The following is a 26,807-nucleotide window of genomic DNA, read 5'->3' as shown; positions in this document are numbered from 1 at the left end:
AGCTAATGAGAAAACAATTGTGACTGGTTGCTGTGTTACACATTGCATATGCTGCTGTTTTTACTTTGTAAGTGTGTTATGCAAATAAAAACATCTTTTGCTTCAAAAAAAAAAATTAGTCTCCGATAGACATCTGGCCTGACCCTGTCACATATCCCCCCCTCTGCTCAACACTACGGGGTTAGACAACTTGGACGTCAGGCAGTGTACTCGTGACAAGCCATCTGCATTGCCATGGTGGCTTCCAGCCCGGTGTTGTATGGTGAATTGAGAAGGTTGTAGGGACAGGAACCATCTGGTCACCTTGTGTTCTTCTCTTTATTTCGCTGCATCCACTGGAGGGGTGCATGGTCAGTCACAAGGGTAAACCGTTGTCCCAGAAGGTAATAACGTAGTGTTTCCATGGCCCATTTCACAGGTAGGCACTCTCTTTCAACCATGGCATATTTCTGCTCTCTCAGGAGGAGTTTCCTGCTGAGGTAGAGGATTGGGTGTTCTTCATCTCCAACCATCTGCGATAGGACCGCCCCCAATCCTACTTCAGATGCATCTGTTTGTAAAATGAATTCTTTGTTGAAGTCTGGGGCTATAAGCACGGGGTTACTGCAGAGGGCTGTCTGTAGATCCGTGAATGCTTTCTCTGCGGCATCTGTCCACTTCACCATGTCTGGACCCCGGGCTTTTATCAGGTCTGTCAGGGGACTCGCTCTGGTAGCAAAATGGGGAATAAATCGTCAGTAGTACCCCACCACACCCAGAAATGCCCTGACTTGCTTTTTCTGATTCGGCCGAGGCCAATTTTGGATAGCCTCTAGTTTGTTTAGCTGGGGCTTGACCATGCCCCTTCCTACAATGTAGCCAAGGTATTTAGCCTCAGCTAGCCCTATAGCACACTTGGCTGGGTTGGCTGTGAGGCCAGCCTGTCTTAGTGTGTCCAGAACTGCTTCCACCTTTCCTAAGTGGGTTTCCAAGTCGGGGGTGTGAATAATCACATCATCCAGGTATGCCGCTGCATAACTATTATGGGGCAGTAGGAGCTTGTCCATAAGAGCTGGAAGGTGGCAGGTGCCCCATGCAGTCCAAAAGGAAGAACAGTATATTGAAACAGACCCTCTGGTGTAGAGAATGCCGTCTTTTCTTTCGCATCTTTGGCAAGGGGAATCTGCCAGTATCCCTTTGTTAAATCAAGGGTGGTCAAAAATCGAGCATTGCCCAGGTGGTCAACTAACTCATCGATACGGGGAATGGGGTATGCATCGAATTTGGATATCTCATTCAGCCAGCAAAAGTCATTACAAAACCTAGCGGTGACATCAGGTTTGGGCACCAACACAATTGGGCTTGACCACTGACTGTGGGACTCTTCAATGACTCCCAGCTCCAACATCCTTTTTACCTCTGCCTTGATTTCCTCCCTTTTTGCTGCTGGGACCCGATAGGGCCTTAAAGTTACCTTTGCCCCAGGGTCTGTGATAATGTGGTGATATGCTTCGGTGGTCCGGCCTGGTTTGGTTGAAAACACGTCCTGGTATCGGTTGATCATCTCAGTTACCTCCTTCTTTTGGTTTGGTGTCAGATCAGTGGATATCCTGATCTGCTCCTGCATATTATTTCTCTGGATTGGGGTCTCTTGGGCCACTACACACACCTCTCGTTGGTGCCAAGGCTTTAAGAGGTTAATGTGATAAATTTGTTCTTGTTTCCAGCGTCCTGGCTGCAGCACCTTGTAGGTTACTTCCCCCACAGGTTCAGCCACCTCATAGGGCCCGTGCCATTGGGTCAAAAGCTTGCTTTCTGCCATGGGTACCAACACCATCACCCGATCTCCTGGTTGGAACTGCCGGATTTTTGCCTGGCGATTGTAATGGGTTCGCTGGGCCTCCTGCGCCTTTTCCAAATGTTCCCGTACAATAGGGGTGACCCGGGCTATATGTTCTCGCATCTGCAACACATGGTCAATTCACAAATCTTGGGAGACAGGCCAGTCCTTGCCTACAGACAGCCCCCCAACCTGAAGCAAATACTCACCAGCAACCACACACCACACCACAGAACCACTAACCCAGGAACCTATCCTTGCAACAAAGCCCGTTGCCAACTGCATCCACATATCTATTCAGGGGACACCATCATAGGGCCTAATCACATCAGCCACACTGTCAGAGGCTCGTTCACCTGCACATCTACCAATGTGATATATGCCATCATGTGCCAGCAATGCCCCTCTGCCATGTACATTGGTCAAACTGGACAGTCTCTACGTAAAAGAATAAATGGACACAAATCAGATGTCAAGAATTATAACATTCATAAACCAGTCGGAGAACACTTCAGTCTCTCTGGTCACTCGATCTCTGACCTAAAAGTCGCAATATTACAACAAAAAGACTTCAAAAACAGACTCCAATGAGAGACTGCTGAATTGGAATTAATTTGCAAACTGGATACAATTAACTCAGGCTTGAAGAGACTGGGTGTGGATGAGTCATTACACAAAGTAAAACTATTCCCCCCCGCCCCCCCACTGTTCCTCAGACGTTCTTGTTAACTGCTGGAAATGGCCCACCTTGATTATCACTACAAAAGGTTTTCTTTCTCTCCTCCCTGCCCCCCACTCTCCTGCTGGTAATAGCTCATCTTAAGTGATCACTCTCCTTACAGTGTGTATGATAACACCCATTTTTTCGTGTTCTGTGTGTATATAAATCTCCTCACTGTATTTCCCACTGAATGCATCCGATGAAGTGAGCTGTAGGTCACGAAAGCTTATGCTCAAATAAATTGGTTAGTCTCTAAGGTGCCACAAGTACTCCTTTTCTTTTTGCGAATACAGACTAACACGGCTGCTACTCTGAATGGTCAGTTATATTTCTCCCCTCATTGGGTTCCTCTTCCCAGATTTCTTTTTCAATATCTAGTGTGCCACGGGGGTGGCGTCCGTATAATAATTCAAAGGGGGAAAACCCAGTTGAGGCCTGAGGTATCTCCCAGATTGCAAACATAAGGTAGGGTAGTAGGGTGTCCCAATCCTTCCTGTCTCGACTTACCATTTTCCTTATCATTGCCTTGAGGGTTCGGTTAAACCTTTCTACCAGCCCATCAGTCTGCGGATGACAGACAGAAGTTCTCAGGGTATGTATATGGAGCAGCGTACAGAGGTCCTTCATTAGCTTCGACATAAATGGGGTACCTTGGTCTGTTAATATCTCCTTTGGTAGCCCCACTCAGGCAAAGATCCCCACCAACTCTTTAGCTATCGTTTTAGAGGCCGTGTTCCGCAGGGGGATGGCTTCTGGGTAGCGAGTAGCATAATCCAGAATGACAAGTATATATTGGTGGCCCCGGGCTGTCTTCTCCAGGGGTCCAACTAGATCCATGACTATTCGCTCAAAGGGGACCTCTATGATGGGAAGGGGTACTAAAGGTGCCATCAAGTGGGGACGGGGACTGTGCAGCTGACACTCCGGGCAGGATGCACAGTATCTCCGCACTTCTTCATGTACTCCGGGCCAGAAGAATCATTGCAGGATCTGAGCCAGGGTCTTCTCTACCCCCAAATGCCCCCCAAAAAGATGACTATGGGCCAGACTTAATACAGCATTCTGGTGTTTTTGAGGTACTAGGATCTGCTGTACCTTCTGCCCCTGTACTGGTACAACCCGGTATAAGAGATTCGTCTTCATTATGAAGTAGGGTCCTGGTCCCTGGGTTTTCCTTTCCATGGGGACCCCATCTATTTCAGTCACCTCCTTCCTAATGTTGTTGCATCTTGGGTCTTCTGCCTGGTCCCATCCAAAATTTCCTCTCCCGGGGCTAATCTGCCCGAGATCTAGGGGGCCAGTCTCTGTTGCCTCTACTGGTTCAGAGGCATTCGGGTGTGGGTCTGACTCGGGTGCTTCTCCCTCCTGGGTGGCCTCCTTTTCAGCTGCTTGGGTCCGCCTACCTGCGGGAGCGACCCTCTGGCTTTGGGCCAGTATTCGGGTTCCCAAGGCCTGAGCTGCCCTTCTTTCCTTTTTTGCCTTTCTACGGTGTCTGGGAGTGGAAAACAAATCTGGGGATATTTCAGAGAAGGTTGGGGGTTGACAGTCTACTGTGGATGCCTCACTACTTTCAGGGCTTCCCCCTTTCTCCAATTCCCCTCCTGGGAGTAAGTCTCCAAACCCTGGGAAGTCCCTCCCTACAAGCACTGGGTATGGGAGTTTAGGGACTACACCTGCTGCTACCTCAATAGTGTTCCCCTGAATCTCGATTTTTACTGGGATGGTGGGGTAATAACCAACTGTCCCATGGACGCATGTTATCCCCGTACGCTTAGCCCACAGCAGCTGACTACGCTTCACGAGCTTCCCTGAGACAAGCGTAATAGTACTCCCCGAATCAACCAGTGCTGTGGTCTCTACCCCATTTAGCTTCACTGGTCTAATGTACATATGTGGGGTTAGTGAGACCCCTGCAAGGTGGATTAGGGAGCATGGGTCTGCCAGTTCCCCAGGTTACACTGCATAGGCTCCTCGGCATTGGGACACTGTGCAGCTGTGTGTCCCCACTCCCCGCAGGTGTAACATCTGTATGGAGCCCTAGGCATTCCCCGGTCTCTTGGTTTGGGTAGTCTAACATCACGATCCTCTTCCCCCTCAGTGCTCCGACTCTTTGTGGTTACTGGTGGGCCTTCAGCCCCTCTCTTTTTCCACCCGGGTTCTCCTGGTGGTCCAGTCACCCGAGCTCTAGGGCTTGGTGCTGCTAGTTTAACCCGGGATGCTTCTTCCTTAACTGGTCGAGTCAGCTCCCTCGCCTTCCTTCACCTTTCTACCAGCGCGACAACTTTGTCGTAGGTGGAGGGTTCGTTCTGGCTTACCCAAGCATGAAGGTCTGGCGGTAGTCCTCTCATGTACCGGTCGATGACCAGAACCTCTAGTATCTCCTCCGGACTCCGGGACTTAGTTCGTAACCACTTTCGTGCAAGATGGATGAGGTCATATAATTGGGACTGCGGGGTTTTGTTTTCCTGGTACCTCCACTCATGACATCGCTGGGCCTGCACTGCAGTCGTTACCCCAGATCTGGCCAGGATCTCTGCTTTCAGCTGGGGGTAGTCTGCCGCAGCCTCTTCAGGCAAATCATAGTAGGCCTTCTGGGCCTCCCCACACAGGAATGGAGCGAGGATGCCAGACCACTCTTCTTGGGGCCAAGCCTCCCGCAGGGCTGTTCTCTCAAAGGCCAGGAGGTATGCCTCTACATCATCCTCCCGCGTCATTTTCTGCAGCCAGTTGCTGGCCCGCATGATCTGCGTCCTATCATGGCCATGGTTCAGCTCTGTAAGGGCCTTTACCTGGTTTACCAGTTCCTGCAACATAGCCCGGTCTTGAGCAGCCTGGTCCATCAGCAGGCAATTAGTCTTTTGCTGCAGCCGCACTGCCTCCTGTTGGGCGCCTGCCTGGACACGAGTAGCCTCCTTCTGGGCAGCCATGGCTTGTATCAGTGCCCACACTACCTCCTCCATTGTGGTGAAAAAAATAATAGAAGACCTTCTCCCCCCCCCCCCCTTTTTTTTTCCTTCCAAACTCCCTCCTTCTTTTGCCGCGCTGTAGACACCAGATCCCACTTCCGACACCAGTTGTGACAAAGTTCCCGCTCTACCTTGGTGGGTCTTGCGCTTATTGGCGGATTTGCTCACCTTGGAGCTTCACGGCAGCCCTCAGCTTGGCCGTTTTTCTGAACCCACAGTCCAGGTCGACGACTCCTGTGTCTGACCAGGAGTTGGGAGGATTTGGGGGGAACCTGGGCCCGCCCTCTACTCCAGGTTCCAGCCCAGGGCCCTGTGGAATGCAGCTGTCTAGAGTGCCTCCTGGAACAGCTTTGCGTCAGCTACAACTCCCTGGGCTACTTCCCCATGGCCTCCTCCCAACACCTTCTTTATCCTCACCACAGAACCTTCCTTCTGGTGTCTGATAATGCTTGTACACCTCAGTCCTCCAACAGTCCACGTTCTCACTCTCAGCTCCTAGTGCCTCTTGCTCCCAGCTCCTCACATGCACACCACAGACTGAAGTGAGCTCCTTTTTAAAACCCAGGTGCCCTGATTAGCCTTCCTTAATTGATTCTAGCAGCTTCTTGATTGGCTGCGGGTGTTCTAATCAGCCTGTCTTAATTGTCTCAGGAAGGTTCCTGATTGTTCTGGAACCTTCCCTGTTACCTTACCCAGGGAAAAGGGACCTACTTAGCCTGGGGCTAATATATCTGCCTTTTATTACTCTCCGATAGCCATCTGGCCCGACCCTGTCACAAGGTCTTTTTTTAAATCGGTGCTTGGGAAGGTGCCAGATTAACAGGACTGGAAACTAAAATCTTCCACTTTTCTACAAAGCAAGCACACTATGACCAAGATTTTCAAAAATAGCTAGATTCCAAAATCATTATTTAGGCATCAAAAGCATGTTCTCAAGCCAATTGAAATCAGTGGAAGTCTTTCCATGGGCTTTAGTTCAGATCCAAAGTGGCCTGATTTTTCAACAGTACTGAGCATCCAGAAAGGGAAGCATTTGGAATTGGTGCCATACACTTTAGCAAATCCAGCCATTTACTTACTTGCCTAAACATGGATTTTAGGAGCCTAGTGTTGGGCTCTTGCTTTTGAAAATCTCGATCCATGGCATTGGAAGCACAAGCTTCTCCATTCTGCCAGTCAATCTACCTCAACCCCAACCTGAGTTCTGACCTCTCAGGGCTAAGACTGGCTAATTGGAGGTTAGGATATGTGATGTGGACACCTCTCTACCAGAAGAATTTGGTGGCCCAGTTCAGTTTCCCATTGGCTATTGAACAGCTATCAGATAGTAAAAAATTTTGGTCATGCCCAACCTATGTTGGATTTGAACTAGAAAGCTAGAAGGTAAATGGATATTGAGCCCATTATTAGTTGCCTGAGTGATCCAATCCCTCCAAGCAAACATAACATGCTGGATTAAATGATAACTATTTTGATAGTTTATATTGGTAAAATTGAATATAGATATTTGTTTTGTTATTAAGCTTAGAAATCAAGATGTTTAGAGTATTTGCCTTGACATTTCAAAGCTGATTGTTTGGATGAAGAACAGCTGGCTGAAGCTGAACCCAAGAAAGACAAAGGCGATGCTCGTGGGCAAAGGAAAGGATTTTGAAGAGTTTGCAGCCATGATGCAGTCTCCTTTGCTGAAAGGTATATCTCCACAATTGGTCAATTTGGTCCATTGTTTAAGAATACTATTGGATTTCTTGCTGATGCTAAGCTTTCACGTGGCATCATCAGTGAGTAGCGCTTTCTATCCTCTCCAGCGGTCCAGGAGACTTTGTCCAATCCTGGCGGATGATGACCTGGCCCCATACATGTGTCACTTCTCAGCTGGACTACAGCAATGTGATATATCTGGGCAGCAAGCCTTAAGCATTTAGGAAACTCCAACTAGTACAAAATACCACAGCACATCTTCTTAGCAGCACATGCTACCACAAGCCTGTCCTCCATTCTCTACATCGGTTTCCCAGAGAGTGTCAAATCAAGTTCAAGGTCTTGGTCCTTATCCTCAAGATATTCCATGAACTGGGCCCAGGATACCTCAAAGACTGCCAAAAACTCCAGGATGAAGACCGTGGTTGACATCTTACATTGCACCAGAGGAGTGAACTCTCTGCAGTAAGGGTAATGTTCATCTGTGTAGGAGAAAAGACTTTCTTGGGAGGTGGGGGGACATTTCGGGACTGTGGAATGAACTCCCCAAGGAACTAAGGACCATCCCAAACTTCACCACCTTAAGCTCCAAGTGCAAGGAACATTTCTTTGACCTTGCCTTCTCTACTATAAATACATAGCAACGTGTATATTGGGGGAAAAAACACCAGTTCCAAAACAAGACACTCCACTGCACACACCTCTCCCCCTGGGGAGTGGATGAGAGAGCAAACAACATGTGACAGTTGTTAGTCACGTCTCTTAATGCACTGCTGGAAGGCACTCAGACATTATGGTGACAAGCATGGAATAAGAACCTATACAAAATAGACTCGTTTTCCCCTTTTCTTTTCAGATTTATTTTGTTGGGTTGTATCTATTTGATTGTTCAACATATAAACTTCCATTTAGTGAAGAGAAAACCTATTTTGTCAAACAGTAACCAATGCCCTCAGAGCACTGCTGGGTTTCCTGTTGCCCTTAAACTGCAGAGTGAGAAGATCTATTCTTTTCAGGTTACTTTACTTTCTTTCAAAGAAAGTCTTACAGGTCTTATTACCTTGAAACTCTTTTTGAGGAATATTCCACCCTGATTGTGTAGTAATCATCCTTTCATCCTCAAATGAAAAGCGTTAATATAGTGTTTGGTTGTTTTCCATATTTTTTAGAAGCACTCTCTAGTTGTTCTGCGTTGCTTTGTTGATGCAAAGCAACTAAAGCCAGCTTAACTGGCCAGTTAATATGGGTTTACAGCACTTTGGTGTTGCAAGAGTATCACAAAGCAGTCATGGTGTACCAGTAAATCTGGCCCGTTATGTTCAGTGCCACTGTAAAGAGAGTGCTGCTGTTGTGTTGCATTTCATTCTGTAATTTACTGGCACAGAACTTCATTCTGTTATTTGCAGTATTCCCGAAAGGGATTATATGCAAGGGAAGATTTGGTGGATTCCAGGAATAGTTCTGTAGGGCTTGTTTACATTTTACCCTGTAGGTCTTGCACAATATTCCCATTGACTTTGTGACATCTTCCCTGTCATCTGTTCATCCTCACCAAATCTGTTCACTTTAAAAACATGAACAAACTCTGGGGTGAGGAATACTGCCCCACAGATCCAAGTGCAGTGTCTGGATGGCCCCTTTTCCTACGGAAGGAAGTCTCATCCATCTTTGCTACACCATTCCCTCCTTCTTTCAGAATTTTCTGACAGCTCTCCACTCGTTTGGAGATCTGTGTGGAAGAATAGGACAGGGACTAGGCAGAATGGGGGACATGGCAGTGAGGCAGTGTTGCCACGTTAACCCAGTGGAGATTAACTGAGGAAATTTGTAGAAACTGAGATTATATTACTTTTCCCACAGAATCTCCTTTGAGATTACTGTGTCCAGATAACAAGGAATAGGTTCAGACAAAATAAGGGGATTTTATAAAACAGCTAAATGAATTTCAAAGAAAGGTGATCCACAGACTTGGACTAAGAGGCAATAAGACAAGAAAGAATCCATAATCCCTCAGTTTAACAACTTTTTATATTAAGTCTGGCCTATGAGAGAGATTCACTTTTATTTGCAGCGTTAACACAGGCACTGGGTCAGATCCTTAGGAGGTGTAAATCCCCATAGCGTCACTGACTTTCAGTGAAGCTACATTGCTTGCCACCATCTGAAGATTTGGCCCACAAGCAAGTGTAATCATTGTTAATATTTCATGTATGAAACATAGGATAGGTTTTTCTCTAATCACAAAAAGAAAAGGAGTACTTGTGGCACCTTAGAGACTAACAAATTTATTTGAGCATAAGCTTTCGTGAGCTACAGCTCACTTCATCGGATGCATTTAGTGGATTCTCCTAACAGTGTGTATGATAACACCCATTGTTTCAGGTTCTGTGTGTATATAAATCTCCCCACTGTATTTTCCACTGAATGCATCCGATGAAGTGAGCTGTAGCTAACGAAAGCTTATGCTCAAATAAATTTGTTAGTCTCTAAGGTGCCACAAGTACTCCTTTTCTTTTTGCGAATACAGACTAACACGGCTGCTACTCTGAAACATCTCTAATCACACAGGATACAAATATTCATGAAGAAAAACACCTTTTTTGTTGATGGACACGTTCTACTTCCATCTGTCAGAAAAACAAAAAAAAAGACAACATTGTTGTAAACCAGGACTACATCCATGTAAAAGCAGCTATTAATAATAAGTAGCATCAGGTGTAAGCCTTGTAGATGAACACCTCACCTTTTAGCTCTAACAAGTGTCTGAGTCTCAAATGAATGATTATTCTTGGTGTGCTTATGTCACAGAAAGCTGTATTTACTTGCTGCTATTTTCAGAGCGTGCACCTGGGAATAAGTAGCCAGAATATTTTAGCTGAGGGAGCCACATTTGCACTGATATTTAAGGAAGCATGAATGTGGTTTATTCATCTGCTAACTTCATTGTATGACTTTTTCTGGATTCTTGCTCATACAAGTGTTGATTACTGATTCTTTCCAATTTCAATGGAAAACTGACTAAAAAATACATTCTTCTGTCAGGTTATGTGTGAGCCATCCTTTGACAGGACCAGGTGCATAAGGATATATGTAAATGTTATTTTCGCAGGAACGTGCCCTATGTATCCAAGCTGTAGCATTTAAGATACCCTCCACCACCCTTACATTCTCTCTCTCATGTCCCAAAGCTCAAGGCCATTCCTGCTTAAAAATGAGCAAGTCTTAAAAGTTCCCAAATTGACTGTTCAGCAATACAACTCCATTACTCACCCCCTGCACTCTGAGCACTTGTCTGTAGCACCTCGATTCCGGCTGGTTCAATGAATCAGAGATCATAACACAAACCTGGATCTGCCACAGAATGCAGAGTATAGCAACCAGGCTGGCTGGGCTGTGGGGGCCGAATTTAAGCCATCATTTGTGCAGATGTATGAAGAGAGGCAGCCAGGAACAGAGCAACATTTGTGACCCGCTCCCTCTCTCCCCCTTTTGCCATCTGTGGAATCTACACATTCTGAGCTGAGCTGGGCTGGAGGGGAGCAGTATTTGTGCATGTTAATGATCCTTGCCTTGTTGGGATTAGTCATGTCTGTGGTAGGAGTAATAGCCACAGGAGACTTACGCAAAGGTTGTGTGCCCACTTTTGAATACAGGCCCTGTCAACACTAATGAACACTAGCTGCACATGTATCACTTAGGGGACTGAACTTCATGACCTTTCATTTAGTTTTAGTTCAGGAGCTTAATAATACAATTGATTTCCATGCTTGTTGCTCAATGGAAGGCACTTTGATCATTCTGTTCAATGGAGGGCACTTAGACCATTTGTTTTACTGTTACTGTTCATACATCATCTAACAGCAAAAACTTGACATGAAATTGTGAGGTATTTTTATTAGGATTTGTTTGGGATAGTCAGGGCCGGATTAAGGCAGGGGTGTTAAGGGCTGCAGCCCAGGGCCCCAGCTCAAGGGGGGCCTGCAAAAATCAATCACAAGGCAGCGATCTCCAACTCTGGGCCGCTAAAAGTCCCGTGGCGCAGTGGGGCACTCAGGCAGGCTCCTGGAAATAGCCAGCTGCTGGCATGTCTCTGCAGCCCCTGGCTGGGGGGGGAGGTGGCTCCGCATGCTGCCCCCTCCCCAAGCACTATACCCCCAGCTCCCATTGGCCAGTTCCCAGTCAATGGGAGCTACGGGGGCATTGCTTGCGGGCACGGGCAGCACACAGAGACATGCTGTCCTCCTCCCCTCAGGGGACGCCAGAGGTGTGCCAGCAGCAGGCCGCAGAGGCTTCTGGGAGCAGCTTGGGGCCACAGCATGCAGGCAGCCTGCCTGAGTGCCCCACTGTGCTGCCAGCCAGGAGCCACTTGTGGTAAGCGCCTCCTGCCTGGACCCTGCACCTCCCCCCACCGCCTCCTGCGCCAGATCAGAATCCCCCTCCTGCACCCAAAATAAAAACAGTTTATGCTCAGTTTCACTCTGTACCTAGTTTTGGTCATTCACCTGATCTGAATTTGAACAGGTGATCTTCAGGTGACAGACTCCAAAGCCTATTGCTAAGAGACCAAATTCTGAGAAGCTTTCTATGGCTGGTGATAGTTTGTGTGAATTTCCGACACCTCCACTGCACACTGCAAAACAGAGCTCTGGCTTGGAGTGCTACAGTATGAAGGGAGTAACAAGTAATTTGGAGACATGGATAGGGACATATCCAGCGGGTCTGGGTAGAGTGCTGGTCCGTAAGTACCAGACCCTGTGAAGGGCGTGAGGGGGCACCACTACTCCTCCGGATCGCCCACAATAGCAGTTGTAGCCGAGATGAGCACAGGTTATTTCATTACTGGAAGTCAGGAGTGTGAATTCGATCTCTCTGCTTTCCACTTCTTATGCACATGGTAATTTTCCTTGACATATAATCCATTCACTTGGTTTGTATGCTGATCGCCAGGGCTTAACTTTTTACACCTCTAGCAAACACGTGTGCTTTCCCTCTGAGAGCTATAAAGTTTTCAAAAGTCCATCAAGCATCACACACTTTTAACTGAATGCATCCAATGAAGTGAGCTGTAGCTCACGAAAGCTTACGCTCAAATAAATTTGTTAGTCTCCAGGGTGCCACAAGTACTCCTTTTCTTTTTGCGAATACAGACTAACACAGCTGCTACTCTGAAACCATTTAACAATCTTGGTCATAGTGCTGAATTTTCATAGACTTTCATTTTAAAACATTTTTAGCTTTGCTGTAAACACTTTTACACAGAGAAAATTGGCATTTCCACAGTGCTGCAGGGGCAAGACATCAGGCAGACTCTTGAAACTGTTATGGGTAGAGGTGATGTTTCCTGCTGCTTTCGCCGCTTAGGTGTTACAGTTGTGTATGATATTCTGAGGGTAGAGTCACACACTGCTATATTGGAAACACTTTCTGAACAATGCAAAACACTGTGAATTCTCTATTCCACTGCATTCCCCTTTCATCTCTAGATCATGTTGAAGTTGCATATTTTGCTACTTGCATGTAATGTCAGTTTTCCATAAACTATTCAAAGACAAAAATTTCCACAAAATGAAATTTCTAATGGAAATTTTTCATTGTTCAGAAGATCTGAGGTTAGAAAATAAGTAGTAAGGCCCAATCCATCCAGCAGTCAGTGGCAAAGTTTCCCTTGACTTAAATAACAGCAGAATTGGGCACATCGCCCAAACTATTTTTTCCCCCCAGAATAACCTTGTGGAAAAATAATCTTTACAAAATACCAGCCATTGATTCTGTGTACTGTAGCAACAGGATCACAAATGAATAATTCTTCCTGATTAACATCTACTGCTAGTCTCATCACTGATTAAAAGCTCATATACAGTAGCTTATCTCCTGATAAATTTAAACCATTTCACACCAACTGGATAATCCAATCAACATTATCTCACCATACCCTAATTAGCAACTGCAGCATTACACACAAATATAACAAAACTGCATGATTTAACAGCAGGAAACACAAACTTTCCATATTGTCTAGACCATCTTAGTTTATGAAGTTAAAATATGAACTGGCTCAAAGTGGCAGATCTGTAACTTGTAATTGGAACATGGAATGAAAATATATCTGAACACAAAGAATATATACATTAATTCTAGACAGTGTTCAAAATCTTCCTCCAGCCAGGCATTCTATCATAGAAACTATGTTTTTATAGGCCTGGGACAAATTACCCATTCCCCTGGTGAAGCCAACAGAGCAGGGTTATGGGGAGGAAAACACTGAAATTCTCTGTGCTGAGCCACTCCCAGATTGTTTAATTGTTCCTCTGGGAGTAGCTGTGGGTCCCCAGAGCCTCTGGGTTCTGCATAGATCTTAAGGGATCTGATGCAGACCATCCATGCTTTTGTACTGGCTTTGGAATGCCAGTGTCCCCTCTCACCCCCACGCTACCAGGGACTCCCCAGCCTTCCAGAAACTTCCTTGAAAGGATTTTTCCCTACAGCAGATGTGGGGCCCTAGGAAAGGTAATACTGTCCCTGCATTGCATTGGCTGGATAAATGGTGACAATTTATTTTCTAAATTTAGTCACACTGTCACTGGGTACTGATATGTCTTCCAACAAACTGCCAGAGGAACATCAAGGTCAAAGGAATCTGGGCCAAGTAGTTAGGACCCCCATCTCCTGGTTGAAATTATTGTATAATTATTGTGATCAGAACAGCACCATAGTGAATATAATATTGTTGGTCCCTAGGCAGCAGCTTTCGCAGGTCATCTTCAAGGAAGCTTCCCTCTTCTTGGTCCTGTAGGTACATGGTAACTTTCTCTTGCACACACAAGACCTGTATTTTCAGTCTAGAAACCCTGAGTCAATTAAAGTCAGTAGGAATTTTGCCATTGAGTTCACTGTGACCAGGCTTTCACCCTACATAACAGTGATGAAAGCCTAATCAAGTGCCATTGTATATGAACTGCAGTGTGAAAAACTCTCCATCCTACCATCCCTGTAAAGTCCCTGTGGTAATTATCAGGCATCATGTCACATCTTTGAATGGTGAAAAGCTACCAGCCGCATCCTTAGGTATGTGAATTAGAAGAACTGATCAACTTGGTCGCTTACCTGAAAAGTTGTTGGAGAAATTGAGGACAACTGTTAAATCAGCAATGAAGGAAAATCTCTCAGAACAGTATTTGAACTGACATTCCTTTGAAAATTTTATTTCCTAATTTATGCTTTTGGAAAATATCAACCATAATATTGTATTTACTTAGTTGTTCCTTTCTTTAAACAAAACAGTGATTGAGCCCAGCTGAATTTATCTCAGCTGCTAAATTTGATAGAGGTACATTTACCCAGCAGTATAGCATATCACCATACCTAGTTACAAAATTAGAAAAGATTGTTCTGTGTATGCACACTTTGTGAATTTCAAACACTTGAGGCCAGCTCTCCATTCCGGATGAGTTCTGCTCAGTGCAGAAACTTGGACGATCAGCTGTGGCTTCAACAATGCTCTAGTTTAATCACAAGTTAGATGCAGGAATCATTGAGTGGAATTCTATGGGTTCCATTACACTAGAGGAGCATAACTGTCCCTTCTCACTTTAAAATCTGTATCAAGGGCCATCCAGGGCGTGATTCTGTCCCCAGCATAGGCTTATCTAATTTAGACTGCTGCAACAGAAAATAGGTGGAATGCAGTGAACTCTTGCTACATACCCTCCCCCTGGCCATGCTGAGGGTGAGCGAGTGGAGACAGCAGTCTACCAGCTCTACACCAAATCACCAGGGACTATTTTAACCCATTTATGTTTTATCCTGCCAAAAAGCCAGGCTGGAAGTGAGAATTGCCCCCTTATCTTATTTGTCAAAAGAACTTCAAATATGTCAGAGACTCTTATGCTCAGTGATGACTAAGACCATGGAAAGCACGATGTTGGCATTAAATAAGCATTTTTGAACACTAGGAGCACAAGAGAGTTACCCCACCCCTTAAATAAACTAAAAAAAGACCACAGAAAATTTTAAAACACCATTCCAGCTGCCTCTGCACTTTTGGCATGAATTTCAACCCAAAGTGTAACTCTTTCAAAAAGTGATAACTGCTTGTAAATAAGGTCATTTACTAATGCTGCCCTCTTGGTAATGGATACCACATCTCAGTAATCACATTAGTGATCCTTTAGCATGAGTGAGTCAGATTCTCACCTGGTGTAAGTCAGAACAGCTCCACCAGAGTCAGCTGAGGAGCTAACAGCATTTGTTTGACCTGAAATACGTATACATTTTATATGGCTGATCATTGAGCTTTGAAGATGGAGTGTAGTGGAACACACATTTTCCCCCTCCCTAAAGTGAGATACCTGCTCTTTTGAATCAACAGAACAGAAAAGTTTGAAGAAGAAATGAAGGACCTGACTCTCCTCTGCCTTGCACTTCATGTGGTCATTTACTCCAGTGCAAACTGGGTCTAAAATGCTACCAAATCAGATTAGAGATAGGCTTGAGCTTCTGCATTCAGATTCAAAGTTCTTCAGAATGTAAGGTGTCCATATGTAAGATTGGTTTCAGAGTAGCAGCTGTGTTAGTCTGTATCCGCAAAAAGAAAAGGAGTACTTGTGGCACCTTAGAGACTAACAAATTTATTTGAGCATAAGCTTTCATGAGCTACAACTCACTTCATCGGTGAATGCATCCGATGAAGTGAGCTGTAGCTCACGAAAGCTTATGCTCAAATAAATTTGTTAGTCTCTAAGGTGCCACAAGTACTCATTTTCTTTATATGTAAGATTGTCTCTGGCCCATTGCTAATATTGACATTTACACATAGAATAGAAAGTTTGACTTTCTTTTGTAGATTCCTACATATAATACTTGGTGGAACAACTGATATATCTATCTTGGCCCTATCACCATGGTAGCTGAGAACCTATATAAAATCAACTTTTCTCTGAAAATAATACAGCAAATGGCCACAGACATGATCCGGACATTCTGAGGTTGATGTGGCTTGGAATCATAACGGTTGCTCTATCTCCGAGAGTGCTAAAGGAATTGGCGGATGTGATTGCAGAGCCATTGGCCATTATCTTTGAAAACTCGTGGCGAACGGGGGAAGTCCCGGATGACTGGAAAAAGGCTAATGTAGTGCCAATCTTTAAAAAAGGGAAGAAGGAGGATCCTGGGAACTACAGGCCAGTCAGCCTCACCTCAGTCCCCGGAAAAATCATGGAGCAGGTCCTCAAGGAATCAATCCTGAATCACTTACAAGAGAGGAAAGTGATCAGGAACAGTCAGCATGGATTCACCAAGGGTAGGTCATGCCTGACTAATCTAATAGCCTTCTATGATGAGATTACTGATTCTGTGGATGAAGGGAAAGCAGTGGATGTATTGTTTCTTGACTTTAGCAAAGCTTTTGACACGGTCTCCCACAGTATTCTTGTCAGCAAGTTAAAGAAGTATGGGCTGGATGAATGCACTATAAGGTGGGTAGAAAGTTGGCTAGATTGTCGGGCTCAACGGGTAGTGATCAATGGCTCCATGTCTAGTTGGCAGCCGGTGTGAAGTGGAGTGCCCCAGGGGTCGGTCCTGGGGCCGGTTTTGTTCAATATCTTCATAAATGATCTGGAGGATGGTGTGGATTGCACTCTCAGCAAATTTGCGGATGATACTAAACTGGGAGGAGTGGTGGATACGCTGGAGGGCAGGGATAGGATACAGAGGGACCTAGACAAATTGGAGGATTGGGCCAAAAGAAACCTGATGCGGTTCAATAAGGATAAGTGCAGGGTCCTGCACTTAGGACGGAAGAACCCAATGCACAGCTACAGACTAGGGACCGAATGGCTAGGCAGCAGTTCTGCAGAAAAGGACCTAGGGGTTACAGTGGACGAGAAGCTGGATATGAGTCAGCAGTGTGCCCTTGTTGCCAAGAAGGCCAATGGCATTTTGGGATGTATAAGTAGGGGCATAGCGAGCAGATCGAGGGACGTGATCGTTCCCCTCTATTCGACATTGGTGAGGCCTCATCTGGAGTACTGTGTCCAGTTTTGGGCCCCACACTACAAGAAGGACGTGGATAAATTGGAGAGAGTCCAGCGAAGGGCAACAAAAAAGATTAGGGGTCTGGAACACATGACTTATGAGGAGAGGCTGAGGGAACTGGGATTGTTTAGTCTGCGGAAGAGAAGAATGAGGGGGGATTTGATAGCTGCTTTCAACTACCTGAGAGGTGGTTCCAGAGAGGATGGTTCTAGACTATTCTCAGTGGTAGAAGAGGACAGGACAAGGAGTAATGGTCTCAAGTTGCAGTGGGGGAGGTTTAGGTTGGATATTAGGAAAAACTTTTTCACTAAGAGGGTGGTGAAACACTGGAATGCGTTACCTAGGGAGGTGGTAGAATCTCCTTCCTTGGAAGTTTTTAAGGTCAGGCTTGACAAAGCCTTGGCTGGGATGATTTGATTGGGGATTGGTCCTGCTTTGAGCAGGGGGTTGGACTAGATGACCTCCTGAGGTCCCTTCCAACCCTGATATTCTATGATCTCAAAAGGGTCAGATTGTCACTGTGACAATAGTCAGAATCAGCATGGTCCAGTATATAGGGTGAAATCCTGGCTCCATTGAAATCAATCATAAAACTTCCATTGACTAATGGAGCCAGGATTTCATCCCTGGAGTCTATTCCTAGCTCTCCCTTTTACTTGCTGTGTGTCTTTGGACAAGTCACATCATCTCTCTGCCTCAGTTTCCCCTTCAGCCTCCCTCCCCCAACCATAGATTGTAAGCTGTTTGGGGGGCAGGGACAGTCTTTTATTGTGTTTTTATAGCCCTGAGCACAATGGGGACTAATCTCAGTTTAAGTCTCTAAGCGCTACTGTAACACAGACTAATAATAATAAATGTTGTGATAATGGAGAGGTTGGCATTTTGTTTTACAGTGAGGATCTGGTCAGAAATGTGACTATGAAAAACAGCAGCTTTAATTTAAGAGATCTTCTCCCTGCGGGTATTGAGAATGCTTTAGTGACCAAAGAAGTGTGAATGAAGTGATGTATAATAGCAGCTGTTTTACTGCAGTTTAGTTCATTTCTAAAACCAAAGTGGTGTTAAAAATATTAAGAGGCTCAATCATCTTGTCATTTGCATGCACACAACTGCTGTTGATTCCCAAAGAGCTGCAGGTGCACTAAGCATTGGACTTTCCTTAAAACAAAGTAACTGCTTTGGACTAATCCTCTTTAAACCAATAGATACATTCTTGCAGGAACTTCTGTCTTTGGTCTCCACATATTTTTTTAACCCTTTTGTGCCATCTTAAAAAGAGGTGTTGTCATTTAGAAATATTTACAAAAATCATCATTTAACTCCAAGCAAGAAAATTACTTCATATTTAAAGGGTAAGCTAATGTTTCAGTGTGTACATCTGCTAATGAAGCGTAGAGTTTAAATGAGATGCCAAATTGTGCCTTTATTTTTTTCCTCCTCAACCCTTCATAATCTATAAACTGGGATATAAATCACATAGGATGAATATTGATTTTACATTCATAAAGCTCTATAGCTTCCAAATATCCTTTGTTAGAGTGAGCGCTTCACAAGCTACATTATAAACAAAACACTATTTCGGGGGGTGGGGAGGGAGGCGTTTGCTACAGAGATAGTTACGTGCTCCTCCCTCACACTGAAGTATACCAGAGAATATCTTGCAAAAGAAATCAATCTGAAAGGATAATAAATCTAAAATAGTAACAATCTACAATTATAATTTTAAAAATATAATAATGAATCTAAATAAGGATTCTTTGAAATAGGAGATATTTGGGGTGGGTGAATGGGTACGCTGACTTATCCACCTCTTTCTCCTATGCCCTTCTTCCTCCTCCAAACAAACAAACAAACAAACAAACAAAAAACTAGCTCTCTGAATCAGATCATATCTCAATTCAGTTGTAAAGTGGGTTAGAGGTATTTATGTGCACAGAAGCCACATAAAACATCTACTGAAGGAAGCTGGATGAATTATATAAATAGCACTCATTTGATTCCAATTATATATTAAACTTTTCTAATTGATAATAAGAAAATGTTTACTCCCTACCAGGAGCTGGGAATACGCCAGATATACTATTGTCTCCTGTAATGTTTTGTTTATAATTACTTTTTATTGTAAGCACAAACATGCTTTATTTTTCAAATATAGGTACCAGGAAGAAAGCAAAAAATATTCAGTACTTCCTTCTACTGTAATGAACTTGAAATCTAAGCAATAAAGAAATAAGAATGTACAGATGTATTTTCCTTTTCATATTTATTCTTTCATACTTTAAAATGATCAAGCTGGTATTTTGGGAAGTAATGTTCTTGCTTACATTTTAGATTTTGGTCATTTAGGGACTGGTTGTCAAAGGGAGCAAAGCCACAATGGGGCATCATTTTCTGTGTTTTCTCCCTATTATAGTATAGCTAAGCTGGTCTGATGTTTCCTGCAAAATAGGTGCCTCTTCTGCTGTGCATGACATACATATTTTCCTTTGGACGAGGGGATGATTCTAGCGAACACAAAACAAAAAGAATACTAACCGATCAGTAATACCATCAGTAATAGGAAAATCAGAAAAAGCATTGATCATGAATTAATGCTGCGTTGAGCTGGAATAACCTGCACTCTTTTACATACATGATTTTGTAGTTTTTGTAGCAATGCCTGCTGCATATGGATTGAGCATCTTTCTTGCCATCATACTCCTGCATAAATATAGCTGAACACATACAGAGATGATTTTAACATGATGCTCTCCAGCTTATCAGATAATGTCTCATACCTGTTATTGAATCACAATGAACAACTCCCCAGAATCTGCCATTGTTAAGGGTATTTAAACTCCTCTGCACTTGTGATGGACTCAAGGAGGTTTAGCAACCTACAATGAACAATACCAAAAGTATCACTTTGCACAGGAAGAAGAATAGCTAAGTATCCAAAATTCATCTAAAATCACAATGATTTAAGGTGCAATTGTCCTTTAGGATTTGATATTTCATCAGTGTAATGAAGTCAACCTGTAGGGTACAGGTCAATAGGCAGCAAGTCATTCACAGGGAGCACACACACCAAATTCTGTCAACCATAAATTCAGATTCACTGAAAGGGCTCACAGAAAGTTACATACTTACATGAGAAATTGCAGTGACTCCAGTTGGACTAGTTACATGTTTAAAATTGCTCATGTACATACATGTTTGCAGGCTTAGGGAACCAAACAAACAATCTAGAGGCATCCCGGGCTGTCTCCACTATGAACTATCACATGTAGTCTATTGTTATGATGGGAATAGACTGCTTAAATCTTAATGTTGCCTCGCCCATGTCTGTATCTCCTCAGCAGGAAAGTAATTTTCTCCCCAAACCAGAAGACTCTGAATCTCGCTTGAAAGAAAATGTATGTTAAAGGAACATAGAGTCAGACCCATGATAGTCCATCAGATCCTAGGCTTTCCCCTTTACGGTGGCCTAAGGAACAGATTTTTTCAGCACCCACAATGGAGACCAAATTCATCTCCCATTTACACACCCTCTAAGCCAGTGTACAGACTCACCAGCCTGGGAAAGAAAGGAGGAAGAACCAAAGTCCCAACTACAGGTCACTTCACCCTTTTTTCCTTAGAGGTGGCTTTATTTCCAAAAACAGAACTCAAAAGCACAACAAATTAGCAACACTACTGGAAAATAACCACTGGGAGCTTTCCAGCTACAGCGAGCTGAGAAAAGAGAGAACATAAACATCCCCCATGATAACCTTCTTTGAACCCACTTCCACTTTCCACCCAAAACAGCCATGTTATAGGGAGGAATCTATTAACCCCTTACACGCTGGAGTGCCTTTACACCTTGTCACAGAATCTCAGTGAACTGGCGAATTTTCCCAGCAGCTTCCAAGAAGAATAGCGGGAGCCATCAGGTTCTGAGTTCTTTTGAAAATCTCGCCTTAATGATAAAAGTAAGTCTTTTGTTCAGAGGTTAATTTTTTCCCCTTATTTTGGTTTTTGCAGCCCATGGGATCGGAGCGGATGGAGATGCGCAAACGGCAGATGTCTGTGGCCCAGGAGACACCAAGTTCCACACAGGCACAGCATGGCATTGGGAATCGAGCTTCCAATGCCTGCTGCTTTTGTTGGTGCTGTTGTTGTAGCTGCTCATGGTATGTCTTTCGCTGTCTCAACTCAAACTTGCAGGGGGGAGTGATGGCCAGTGATCAGGACAACATAAACAGCACAGCACTTGGGGTAATAATACAAGTCTGGAACGATAGGAAAAAGATGGCTATGTTGCAATTCTGGATGCAGTTTTCAGCTCCAGTTCTTGTGGGTTTTCCATTGAAATAATTAAGGATGTAAAAAGAGGTTCTTATTTACTATGAGAAATCTCATTGGCTGTTAGAGTATCTACCTGACAGAATATCCAGATTTGCATTTAAGGTCCAGGCCCACTAAAATAGAATAACTATATAGAGAGGATCACTACAGAGCTTTGGGACATTTGGTTCCTGGAAGATGTCATAAGAACAGGTTAAAAATTAACTTGTATAGGGACAGTTCCTGCAAGATGGAGAACTCCCAGTGGGAGCTGAGCACCTAGCAGGCAGAAGACAGCACTACCTATATTTAGTTTTTCTTTCTTGACTAAACATGAGGCTGCCATCCCCTTATTCATTCCAAGAATTCATATTTTAGTAGTGTGTCAGTCAGTCTTATCACAAACTAAAATAGCCATCCCTTTTCTCCTTGATAAGTCATTTGTCACACTATAGTGGTATCTTACCATACCTTTAGTGATGATGATAGTTTTTCCTGAGTGAATCTGCAACACTGTACCAAATTGATGGAACTGCATGTGGCCATGATCCCACTCCACCCATTCACTTTTAAGATCCACTCTTTGTGGACAGAATAAATCTCTCTTGCTGTGCAGATTTGCAATACTGAAGACTTTGTCCTTGAAGCTTCTTTACCTCCACAGTCAGATAAAAGTAGGCAAACTTCTGGGTCCAAAAATAAAGTGACCAACCTGTATACAAAATGGTTAGTTACTGTAACTGTGATTTTTTGATATGTGATGCAGACATGTATTCCACATAAGTGTGTGCATGCCCAGAGAATTTTGCCTAGCAGTACCCATAGAGGAGCAATGTTTGTGCCTCATGGCCATAGCCCCTCCCTTGGCTATATGAGGTGGTACCGCCCCGACCCCCCTCAGTTTCTTCGCATCAAATGCCCAGAGACTAGACTCTGTTGCAGAGGGCATGGAGGGTGGGTCATGGAATACACATCTGCATCACATCTTGAAGAACCACAGTTACAGTAGGTAGCCATTTCTTCTTCTTTGAGTAGATGCAGCTGTGTATTTCACTTAGGTGACTCACAGGCAGAACCCTGGGTGGCTGGGCTCAGTCTACCTAAACACGGTTTGCAAGACCTCCCTACCAAAACCTGCATCCACCCTGGAAGATGTGGTGATGACATATTAGTTCATAAATGTATGTATGGACAACCATATGACAGCCCTGCATATGTCCAATATTGAGATGTCACTCAGGAACACTATTGACGTAGCTTGTGCTCTCTTAGAATGAGCTCATACCTATTGAGGAGGCATAGCTGAAGTTGTTTCATGCGCAGTCTTGGTACAGGATCTTATCCATTTAGAGATAGTCTGTGAAGAGACTGCTTGCTTCTTCATAGGATCTGCATATGACACAACAGGCAAGGCAAAGCATGAAACACCTTAGTGCTGTCCAGATAGAAGGCTAGACATCGCTTGACATCTAATGAGATGAATGAGGAATAGGAAATAACAGAGGTAAATATACTGCCTGGTTCAAATGAAACTGAGAGACCACTTTAAACAAAAATTTGGGATGTGGTCATAAAGTCACTTTGTCTTCAGATAATTGTGTATAAGGAGGCTCTGCCATCAGAACCTGCAACTCTCACACTCACCTTGCAGATGTTATTACTCCACTTTCCACAACAGCGGAAAAGGACAAAATGCCAGAGGCTCAAATGAGGTCCCATTAAATCTGCTAGGACTGTGTTAAGGTCTCACAGAGGAACTGGCTGTCAGACCGGAGGATGAAGAAGCCATTTTAAGAATCTTGTTACCATGGCAATGGAGAAGACTGATCTTCCCTGAATGCTCCAGCATGTTGATATGCAGTGAGCACTCCTGTTCTGACCACAGACCTTTCAACCACATATGCTCCCCAAGCCATCAGAGAAGCATTAGTGACAAGAGATCTGGTTGGTAACCACTGGACGCCCTGGCAAACCTTCTCTGGATACATCCACCACTGCAAGGAGTCCAGGACCAGTTGAGAAAGATGGGGGCGAAGAGTCAGATGGTAAATAGTCCTGAATCACATTTGGAGAGGGCGAAGGCACAGCCTTGCAAACTGGACCACCTGCATGCAAACGGACATGTGGCCCAAGAGCCTCAGGCACATCTGAACTGTCATGGAAAGATCAGACTGGAGACTGAGGTAAAGATGGTGAATTACCTGAAAATGGCCAGTTGGCAGAAATGTTCTCAAACTCGTAGAATATACTAGGGCCCTAGTGAACTCTATTTTCAGAGTGAGAACCATGCTTGACTTCCCAATGTTTAGGATGAGACCCAGACGGCTGAGGGAGTGCAGTGTAATGTCAATGTGAGAAAGAACTTCCTCTCTGGACCCGTCACTCAGTAACCAGTCATCCAGGTATGGGAAGATATGGATTTCTTTCTTTCTGAGATATGCTGTCATGACAACCATGCATTTGGACAGAAGAGAATCCGAATGGAAGCACTGTATACTGAAAATGGTGCTCTGCTGTGACAAATCAAAGAAATTTTCTGTGGCCTGGCAAAATCGCCACATGAAAGTAGGCATCCTGAAGGTTCAGAGCAACAAACCAATTGTTCTGAAACAACGTGGGGATGATAGTCAATAGAGTGATCATTTGGAACCTCATGTATCTGATATTTTTGTTGACACCGTAAAGGTCGAGAATGGGTCTTAACCCTCCCCTGGGTTTGGGTACCAGAAAGTATCAGGAATAGCACCTATGACTCCAGTGTTCTGGTGGAACTCCTCCCCCACTCCCAAAGCCAGTAGACCACAAACCTGCTTGAGGAGCAATATCTTGTGAGGGGGGTCCCTGAAGAGGGGCGGGAAGGGATGGTGGGAACCTGGATTGCATAGCTTGATCTGACAGTGCTTAGGACCCAGCTGCCTGTGATCAAGCCCCAAGTATTGTAGAAATGGGCCAGCCTGTCCCCAAACGGAGGGAATGGGGAGAACGGAGCAATGACTGGAACGCTGTTCTGAGCCAAGGAGCCAAAATGGGTACTTGCAGGACTCGTGTGGACTGACCAAACCCCAGACCTGACTTTCTCCTCCTGTGGGAGCTATGCCCTTTTCTGGGATAGTCCCACCATCTTGGGGGGAAGGAAAGGCTGCCCAAATGTGCACTGTGGACAGCTGCTGCTACTGTTGATCACCGTAGTGGTACCTCTGCACTGCTGATGTATACACCCCCAAGGGCCGGAAGGTAGCCCTAGAGCCCTTGAAGTAGTTCAGAGTCTCATCCATCTTGGCTGAAAATAGTGCTTGGTCATCGAAGGGCAAATTCTCTATGGCCTGCTGCACATGGGGAGCAATGCCTGAATTCCGCAGCCAGGAAAGCCTTTTCATGGTTATCACCGAGGCCATCACTCTGGCCAAAAGTATCTGCAATGTCCAGCATGGACTGCAACAAAGTCTTAGCCACCAAGCAGCCTCTAGTGACAAATGACTGACATTCCTCGCTCGTGGCTTCGGGCAGCTGGCCTGCAAACTTAGACATAGCCACCCAGTTCACAAAGTTGTACTGGGACAACAATGTCTGCTGGTTAGCAATCCACAAGGAAGAGGAGGTGTAAATATTCTTGCCCATCAGGTCCACGCATTCAGAGTCCTTATCCTTGGGAGGGGTCTTAAAACTGCCCTGCTGGGCTCTTATTCACTACGGTTATGACCCCGGAATCTGGGCACAGATGTGAGTAAAAACACCCCTGCACCAGAATGAAGTAGTAGTTCTCCATGTGCTTTGCTGCAGGTGGTGCCAAAGCCAGTGTGCTCCAGGGGACCTTAGCAGGCTCAAGGACTGCATTGTTAATAGAGAGGGCTACTCTCCCAGGGACAGATGGGTGCAGAATATCCACTAACCTATGGGCGTTCTCCTGCAGGAACGCCACTTGAATTCCAGGGATGCAACCAAATGCTGCAAAAGGTCTTGGTATGCCTGAAATCCTCCTGTACCAAAGGAGAGGAAGAGCCAGGCACTGTGGAATTGTCCAAGGATGAAGATGAAACAGTTAACTGTGCCAGAGCTGGATCCTGTCACGGGACTGATGAACCTAGACGGGACAACTCTGGAGGCTCTTTCAGGGGAAAGATCACCAGTGCCTGGGCCTGTGACTGATTGGCAGTCACCACCACAGACCTGCTCGGTGAGCTCACCTTCAAGCGAGATGAGGAGTGGGACCTCCACGACTGAGGATTGTCCTGTGGATTCCATGGAAGTCACTGGTACATATAAGGCATTGATGGCCTGTAGACACTAGGCCAGGGGCCGCCGTCCCAACAGTGAGATGAGTGCCAATCCTGGTACCCATAGCGCTCGATGAACAGCCCCCTATGAGGGTCAAGCAATGGAAAGTGAGAAGAGGAAGATCCCAACCTGGACGCTGAAGAGTTCCAGGCTACAGGCAATAAAGGTGGAGCCAGCCCTAAGGGTGCAAGCAACCGGTCCAACTTGTGTATAACCCAGACTAAAGAGGGAGAGCTTGGCTGACAGTGGAAACGGTATTGGCAGCATGGAGCATGCCTCCATTGTTTCCGGTGCCAGAAGCGGCATTGACCCCAAAGTTGGCAGTGGTACCGAGGTAACTGATGGTGCCGAAGTGGAGGGTGGTGAGTGCCACCACAGTAACATCAGCAGCACCAGTTGCAGTGGTGCCAAAGACAGTCCTGGTGCCAGGGAGGTCCCTGGTGCTGAGCCCAGCAACAGCCCCACTTCCACTGACTGTGAAAGGGAAACAGCAGGGTATGGTGCAGACAGACCCACAGGGTCAGCAGCCCGCCCATCCAATGGGGCTATAAAGGATGCAGCCTGGACCAAGGGTGACGTTGGGACAGAAAGTTAGAGGTCTGTTGCTGCCTGATATGCCGCTGACACAGAAACACCCAGTGCCGGCATTGCCCTCATTGATCTTGGTCTCAATGGATGCCCCAGGGCTGGAACCAGAGTCAACAAGATGGTGTCTTTGCCCTCCTTGCACAAGAGCAGTTGGGGAGCGGTTGATAGGACCTGCTCTGTCCCGTGCGCCAGCATTTGACCCATGCTGATCTGTGCTCCTTCTGGAGGAAGGAGACAAGTCCCCTTGTGACCTGAAGCAGCTTCAGTCAGTCCTATCGACCTTTTCCTCAAGGCACTCGACAGGGAATAACTCCTTTGGACAAGTTGCCAGCTCCAGGAAACAAAGTGGCAGCTCTCTCAGAACTCAAAGGTGACCTCCAATTTGACAAGGGCCTTG

General features: G+C 45.2%; 1 protein-coding gene across 2 annotated transcripts in view; it reads left to right on the top strand.

The window, feature by feature from the left end:
* RGS20 (regulator of G protein signaling 20) overlaps window positions 1-26,807 on the top strand; it is a 48,890-nt gene that overhangs the window by 14,666 nt on the left and 7,417 nt on the right. The window contains exons 1-2 of one of the 2 annotated variants that reach the window (XM_043539625.1): window positions 19,601-19,780; window positions 21,245-21,393. In XM_043539625.1, the coding sequence (XP_043395560.1) occupies window positions 21,248-21,393 (146 nt within the window). In that variant the 5' untranslated portion in view covers window positions 19,601-19,780; window positions 21,245-21,247. Of the gene's footprint in view, window positions 1-19,600; window positions 19,781-21,244; window positions 21,394-26,807 lie in introns of those variants that run through there. The other variant, XM_007064114.4, reaches the window with a different exon arrangement.

The sequence above is a fragment of the Chelonia mydas genome, chromosome 2, assembly GCF_015237465.2.
Source record: "Chelonia mydas isolate rCheMyd1 chromosome 2, rCheMyd1.pri.v2, whole genome shotgun sequence".
Lineage (NCBI taxonomy): Eukaryota > Metazoa > Chordata > Testudines > Cheloniidae > Chelonia > Chelonia mydas.
The sequence above is the reverse complement of the archived record's forward strand: the minus strand, read 5'-3'. Positions and strand labels throughout refer to the sequence as shown.